Here is a 7,996-nt window from a genome sequence, read left to right as displayed (position 1 = left end):
TGTTTTGATCACTCTATAAGAACCTTGTAATATATAAAAAACAACGAATAATTACAAAGCCTAAATAAGGTAGCTTATTTACAGTATAATTTATAAGAAGCAATTATAAAAAAAACATTTTAATAGCCGAGATTTAATTTAGTTTCGTATAAAATATTATTTCGCTCCACGTGTCAAGGTTTAAACAATTTTAAGAAGGGTGAATTTTTATTATACCTTACTTTAATATAAGACACTTAAAAGAAAGTAATGACAATGCTGTTCCACCTATGACACCGTCTTCAAAGCCGACAAAACCAAGATATCAAATAACGTTAGAATCAATACTATTATTTTATGTCTGGTCTGAGAGGAAGCCAACAAAATTTAATGATTTGTATCTATTAAGAAGAGTACAGAAAAACTACCAAGAATTTAATACTAATTTATAAGTTTTGATATTTTAATAAAAATCTTTTGACAACATTGAATATAAAAGGCTTATCTGTACAAGAGGCTTATATAAATTAAAATATGTTTTCTGTATTGTAATTCAATATCAGATAAGATACTATTCCAAACAGGGCAATAATTATTGAAAATTTTATAAAATGTTCCCTTGTCTGATTTGTATTTATTTTTACAAATCAAACGCATTGAGCAGTTTTTCATGACTTTTAATTGATTTATTAGAATAAAATGATACGTGACTATCATTAATATATCATTAGTTAGTTTTATTATAGTTAGTAATAAAAGTCACTGTACATAAAACAATCGCTTCTACTTAAGGTCAAACACGCTGTTTTCTATTTAAAATCAAAGCGTTTCTTTATTATTAATCGCAACTGAAATTGAGTCAAAATTTATTTTACGGCTATTTAAGGTTTCTGTAAAATAATATATTTCAATGACATAACTTTGATATGTATTTCATACTCGTAGAGTAATCTGAGGTGTAAGTGACAGACGAATTACAATTTTAAAAAAGTTATAACTGACACTTACAGCGTGCTTACTAGAAACTTTTAAAGTTTAACATTCGAATCTTAGCAAATCACGTGTTCACGTAAGTTATTGTATATGAAGCTTAAAAGGTTTCGTAGGTAGTGTGACGTTACGAACATGTAGCAGACTCGCTTCGTAGAATATGGTATTAGCTATTATGTAGAATTTTTATGAGTCATTAGAATCAGACTTCTATAAAAATCGATGCTCTTATTGGCTACATTGATATGTATATTATTTTTTTTTCAATTAATAGTAAATAGTTGCGTTTGTTAGTCTTCATTAAATATTTTAATTAACAAACAAAGTAACCTGTCAGATTTCTGTGTTCCTTATGTAGTGGCATAGATTTTTATACTTATCTGATTGATGTATTGTATGTATGTAGTTTTAGTTTTTAGGACTGGATTAAGGCTAAATAATGTATTATATGTCACTAGCTTTTGCCTGCTCTTTCTCTAACTCTGCTCACTCTATCCGCGTGAACATCAGAGTTATTCTCTGCCACTACGGCGACTAAATCCGAACTGCATTTCATGATTCCACCCGCGTGCTTTTGGGATAGGATTGGGATCGGAATCGGGATAAAAGGTAGCCTATGTCCTTTTCCAGAGTTCCATCTGTCTCTATACTAAAATTCATCAATCGGTTATCGGTTTAGCGGTTTAGTCGTGGAAATTTAACAGACGGACAAAGTTACTTCCGCATTTGTAATATATATATATGTACTAGCAAACCCGGCGAACTCCGTTTCGCCACCAGATGGCTTCGTTTTATGTAACGTTTCGTTTGGTGATTAAAAGATGAAGAAAAAAATTTTTTTTTTGTTTTATATTTGAAATGAAAAATTTTATTTCATTTCACAACAGTAATGAATTCATTTCGATTAAAAAAATTAAGTGTTATTTAGTTGAACTTCTCTAAGTAAATGAAAGTGAATCCAAAGTAAATACTGAATCGAAGCGTTATACGTGTCCGCAAATTAACCGTTTCATTGAAGTGCTCTTTGGTAAACCACATTTTTTGTTTTTTGGTCTGACGTTAATACAAACAAAGCGGATGGTTTCCCAACTCGTGAACACGCAACGTATAACTGCCCATGTGAAAAACAATGATTTTCTAAATTTATCCCGCAAACACTAAGCGATTGGCCTTGCGACTTGTTAATTGTCATTGCGAACGCAAGGCGAACTGGAAATTGCAATCGTTTGAAGTCAAACGGAAGATCAGTCGGAATCATTGGTATTCGAGGAATACATACATTTTCACCTGCGTACTTTCCGTTAATAATGGTTGCCTCAATCAAATTCGGCATAAGTCTTTTTACCGCAAGTCGAGTACCGTTGCAAAGTCGCGGTGGATTCAAATTACGCAATATCATAATAACTGTACCAACTTTGAGTTGCAAGTTATGGGGTGGAAATCCTGGTAACTCCAGAGAGTTCAAAAACTCCGTTGGATAATGTACTACATCATCGGGATTTGTTATGGAATCAACGGATTTGTATGTCACCAAATCGCCATCGATTTTTGATTGAATGGTGAAATTCAGTGCGTGTACATCATTATTCTTTGCGGCAAGAATTGCTCGTTGACTTAACCAAGCATAATTCTGATAATTCTCACTAATGTTTGGAAAAACATTTTCAATAAGAGCTAGTTGAGAGTCTACAAATCGGCAAAAGTCGTTGGTAAGAGTAATTAATCCAGATGTCGCATCAACTGGGACTTTTCCATTTCCAACAGCTAACAATTGTTTTGAAAATTGTGCAGCACTTTGATCATTTTGAAGTTGAACTCTCATATTAGTGGTTAGCGATAATGTTTTTACGTTATTCCATAAAGGTGATGCCTTCAGGCAAGCATTCAATTCATCTGCAGGCGTTCCACGGGGAATTACTGGCAACGTCTGCCTGAAATCGCCTGCCAACAATATCATCAAGCCGCCAAAAATGTTGTTATTTCGCCGAAGATCCTTCAGTGTGAAGTTGAGTGCTTCAAGTGATTTCTTATGTGCCATTGTGCACTCATCCCAAACAATGAGCTTGCATTGCGTCAACAATTTTCCCATTGCACTGGATCGGGAAATATTGCATGTTGGAGTCTCAATTGTGTTTAAATTGAGTGGCAACTTAAGCGCAGAATGTGCAGTACGACCGCCATCTAGAAGAGTCGCCGCAATTCCAGATGATGCTAACGCCAAAGCTATGTCACCTGTTGATCGAATAGTGGCCAAAATCAATGAAATGACAAATGTTTTCCCTGTTCCTCCAGATGCGTCCAGGAAGAATAGACCACCAGTATTATTGTCCACCGCTTGCATTAATGTTTCGTATACTGGTTTTTGCTGTTCATTCAGCAACGGCACATTATTTTGAACGAATTCCTGCAATGTATCAACATTGTATTGCAGCTCTCGATTTAATTCTTGGTTGAATGCATCGTGTATTGATCGATTTGGTGCAATCATTCCTACTTCAATCAGTAGCTTGTTTGCAATAGTCAAGCATTGATCCTCAATCAGAATCAATCCTTCATTGTAGATTTCATCGGTTATTTGCATGTCAGGATTATTCGTTTGAATGCGCAAGCGATGCAAGATATCTTCACATATGTCGTCTTTGTATTTGTTCCATAACTGAATTGGTTGTGAAGGAGAACATGTGGTGATGATAATTGCGAACAGCGTTCGTATTTGGTACGCATTTGATGAAACAACTGAATCCGCAAGTGTTAAATCCCAATGAGAATCGTTCTCTAGCAAACCCAATAGTTGACATGCTTCTCGATATGTTTGGCATTGGTGGCCATTCACAGTTTTCAAATGCGCAAATGATTTTGGTCCACGTACATTTACCAACAGCAGTCGCAAATAAAAACATTCATCATTTCTAGGATGAACAGTATACATGCGACCTAGTGCATCAGTGGAAAACACCTGTGGCCAATCTGGAACTGGGGTTCCTTGTTTGCGACGTTGGAATTTCTTTGTTGATTGATTCCAAGTGTAATACTTAGGCATTTCAACGTACATCAGCGTCGCTGCGAATGGATCTGCTTCACACATTGCAAAGAAGCTAGTCAATGTTGTCGATGGTGGTCTCTCAGCTCGTTGTGCTGCATTAGCTTCAGTGAAGTAAACTCTTTGGCCATTTTCCAAATGCACTGCTAAATGTACAACTGTGGGATATCTTTCATGAATTAGAAATGAAAATAATCGCCACAGTGCTTCATTAGTACTGACGTATCTGCCCATTTGGAAGTTGCTGATTTCGTCATTCGCATTTTCCGACGCAATACCAAACACAGCCATGTCGCTGCCTTTTGTGACGTACTTGCACAAATATTTGATTGATTTGGCCGAATGACAACTCTCAACGTTTACATGTGTTTCAAAAATTCGTGATAGTAGCGGGCAATATGGTACAATGAATTCATTTCCGATCTCAATCTCTTGATTTTGAACTTTAACTTTGATAGTTCGACCATTATCTTCTTTTGAACGCCGACGATATACTGGATATCCGTCGTTCCCTGTAACTGTTTCAGCAACTAACGGTCGCGGATATCGTTTTGTGCACTTTCCATCAGTCATGCAAGGCGATAATGGATTTAATGCACCGCACGGTCCATGCACCATCTGTGTCGTCACAATGTCGTGTAGATGGGGATCAGTGACTGGATCAGGAATTTCAGCTGATATGATGTCATCCACTTCATTTGAATGTAATTTGTTCAGCAACCAAGTTAGGATATGAGCATGCGGTAGTCCACGCTTCTGCCATTCCACCGAGTACATATAACAACGTGTGTCACCAAAAACTCGATACTTAGTAAGCACATCCATCATGACCTTGAGTTTTTGCTGAAATACTCTGGCGATTATGTCATGGCGATCTTGCGGTTTTTGGCCCGGTTCCAACTCACGTTCAATTTCCGTCCACTTCGGATTGCAAGTGAACGTAATAAATAAATCGGGAGTTCCATAATTTCGCACGTACGTCATAGCGTCTTGAGCGTATTCGTGCATGTGGCGTGGGCTTCCGATATAAGATGATGGGAGAATCGTCAGACGTCCAATACTCTGAACATCACCATCTGAATGAATAGCATCACGCAAGTGTATATAGTCCTCAGATCGTAGCTTTGCCTGATTGAATCGGATGAACGCTAAACGTTCTGTCTCGACTTTGACATACATGTCGACAGCGAATTGCTGGAATAGCCGACGGCACTTCAGAATGACATTCTCCTCATGTGTACGAATCATCATACGATACGCATAGTAATTCATTGCGCTTAGATTTTTATTCGTTGATACGCCTGAAAATGCAAAATTAAATGAATTGTTAATGGAAACCAATAATAGCAATAATTAGTGTGTGAATATTTTACTTGTAATTGGATCGACCATCTTCAACGTGATGTCGTATCCGTCTTGCCCTTGCCAATAAATGATTGGATATTGTAACGCATCGTACAAACGATGTGTCTCGTTTACACGATGCATGATATTGCTTCTTCGCTGAACGACAATGTCTCGCGATTTAGTTGGATCGCCAACAATAATTGCAGCAACATCATTAACGGTGGGTGCATTGAATCTTCGCACATGTTCACCTGTTGGGGTACAATCCGCTCTTATGACAAATTTGTGCGTATCCGATGGCATTCGTTCCAATGCTGTTTTGAACATATTAACCACAGCGTTATTAGCGTGAAAAAATGCTTGCAACTGTTCAATAATCCGTCTCTTTAACTGTTGTGTTCCCTGAATATTACACCGCACATTCAGCTGATCCACCATCGACGAAATGAAATATATTTGCAGAAATTGATGCGGTTCATCTGGTGTTAGCACCATTGAACCATGCAAATGATATATTTGTCCTTGTATCTGTAATTGCAAACAATCATTTGTTAAAGAATTTGTTAAAGAATATGGTGTAACTTTTGATCGTGTGTGTTGTATCTTTTACCTTGCAAGTCGGCATGAAGCCGCCTTCTCGAATGATATTAGCTCCAAAGGAAGTCATGCGAAAGCAGTTATTGTATTCAAGGATGTGTTGAAGAAAATGGCTGGAATCGGGATCACTTCCATCGAACAATGGTTTCAGTGGCTGTGGTGGTGTAAGTAATGGATCCAGTTTGACTTTTCCACTTGCGCAGCACAATCCAGCCGTTTCTCTTTTGAACTTTAACGCATTGCAATATCGGCATACAGTCGTCATTGGTCCAATATTTAAATTTTCATCATCACTGTAGTTCGCAGTGGGATCATATTGGAATGCCAAGCGATTGTATGATGCCAATGATCTTCGTGTGCTCACGCGTTGTCTCAATCGGGCATTTTCTCTTATTATATTTTGTCTTTCTTCGCTTAAGTTCTGTGAATACACTTGTTGCTGACTTGCATGTCTTGTGCGGCGACCGATGTTCGCACGTCGTCCTCTAGGCATTTTTAACTATGGGCAGAGTGGTGAATTTAACCTCAAATGCACGATCCACGTAATTTACACAGTTCAACTTACCACCTTAAAGACAAATACCTGCTGTTGAAATTGAATAAAAATGTACACAATACACGTGATTGTTTTGATGGTTTCCAATTAAAATGTTAAGAAACGAATAACTTATTTTTTTTACTTTTTTTTCACAATTTCACACCGGTTTGTCACATGAAATTAACTGAGAAGAAAACAATAAGTAGCTGTCAAACAATGTGTCACGCACCGTCGCCATCTTCTTAAAATATTGGTTTGTAGTACATGCTATGTATCAGAGATGGCGCTGTATTAAAAAAAATGATATCCCTATTTTCTCGCTTTTCTATTGAAATTTTCCTGAATTTTCTTTGCTATAAACCTCACGGAGCCCGAGACCTTTTCAACAAATGCAAAACTGTGGAAATCTGTTTGTGCGTTCTGGAGTTATAGCGTCAGGAAGGAAAACTCGACTTATTTTTATATTATAGATTAGCAGGGATTTGTTTGTAGCAATCTATGTGGTACAGGAAGAGATAGGATTCATCTTACTTTACAAAACTTTGTTGTTTACTGTTTACTTTGTGTTTACGTGAAGTGAATTAAATTTAGAATTTTATTTAAATTTTAATGCTGATCTTAAATTTTGTTGATTTTCTTTAACTATTATATATATATAACAATAAAATGATTTGTGCTGACAAAAGTCGTTCGAAGCACGACTGCTTGCGTGCACAACGCAAACAAACACACTCGCTTTTAGCAGACGATGCTATCACAAGGTTAACTTTAATGTTTGGATAATACTTTAAAATTATAAAGGCTGTGATCAATCAACAATATACTTATTAAAGTAAAATGCAAACAAGAATAACTTTCAACCAACGTGTACATATTATTAAGATTAGCATACACCTGTGGCTTTATTTAAAAAAAACTTATTCTTTTACTTTTTTTATATAAAGAATCATCATCGTAAGTAACTAATATAAAAAATATAAGAAGGTGAGAAATTGAATACTATAAAGTCTTCAATAAATTTGTTTTATTCACTAACAATTAATATTTCAATTACCTACGATCTGTCTTCGATTTAAGTTCATAAAATCACATGCATTTGTGTTGTATTTTCAGTTATTTGATTGCTCTAAACAGAATAGTTCAACTAACTGTTCATCATTCTTAGAATTGCAGTTATGGGTTAAAATGGTAAGTTAATATATATATATATATATATTATATCCAGTTTGAATTTGTATCTTCAAGAAACATAAAACACACTGGTTACACTTTTAGGTTACACCTTATGTAATTCTAATTTCATTTCAGACACGGGAACTTAAGTGTCTTTGGTAGTAAAAATGTTAGCCACACCTTTTATACTATAACTTTATTTCAAACGTAATTTATACAATTGTACACCTTCTTGGAATTGCTAGTGATCTCGAAAGAAATGTCAGGAATCTTTTTCTGTATCTGTCTAACGTATAATAACCCAACTCTTAGTCAGTCAGTCGAAACGTAAA

At 35.9% G+C, this 7,996-nt stretch overlaps 1 protein-coding gene across 2 annotated transcripts; it reads right to left on the bottom strand.

The window, feature by feature from the left end:
- Positions 1–1,706: 1,706 nt before the first annotated feature.
- Positions 1,707–6,733, bottom strand: LOC133319044 (uncharacterized). 2 transcript variants are annotated; one of them, XM_061521995.1, is made up of 4 exons: positions 6,519–6,733; positions 5,967–6,452; positions 5,383–5,884; positions 1,707–5,310 (listed from the first exon to the last, which is right to left on the bottom strand). In XM_061521995.1, the coding sequence occupies exons 2-4, from the start codon at positions 6,444–6,446 to the stop codon at positions 1,979–1,981; spliced, it is 4,314 nt and encodes a 1,437-aa protein (XP_061377979.1). In that variant the 5' UTR covers positions 6,447–6,452; positions 6,519–6,733; the 3' UTR covers positions 1,707–1,978. The 2 variants fall into 2 exon arrangements, with proteins under 2 accessions (XP_061377979.1, XP_061377978.1); XM_061521994.1 differs by having other exon boundaries at positions 6,537–6,733.
- Positions 6,734–7,996: the final 1,263 nt, after the last annotated feature.

This window comes from Danaus plexippus, chromosome 11 (assembly GCF_018135715.1).
Source record: "Danaus plexippus chromosome 11, MEX_DaPlex, whole genome shotgun sequence".
NCBI lineage: Eukaryota > Metazoa > Arthropoda > Insecta > Lepidoptera > Nymphalidae > Danaus > Danaus plexippus.
This window is presented reverse-complemented; position numbering and strand designations above follow the sequence as displayed.

Excerpts from the sequence above, each read along its gene's own strand:
- LOC133319044 (XM_061521995.1), bottom strand. The coding sequence starts at position 6,446 with ATGCCTAGAGGACGACGTGCGAACATCGGTCGCCGCACAAGACATGCA. Across the intron at positions 5,885-5,966 it reads GCTTCATGCCGACTTGCAAG|ATACAAGGACAAATATATCA; the intron begins GTAAAAGATACA and ends TTGCAATTACAG. Across the intron at positions 5,311-5,382 it reads GATGGTCGATCCAATTACAA|GCGTATCAACGAATAAAAAT; the intron begins GTAAAATATTCA and ends TTGCATTTTCAG.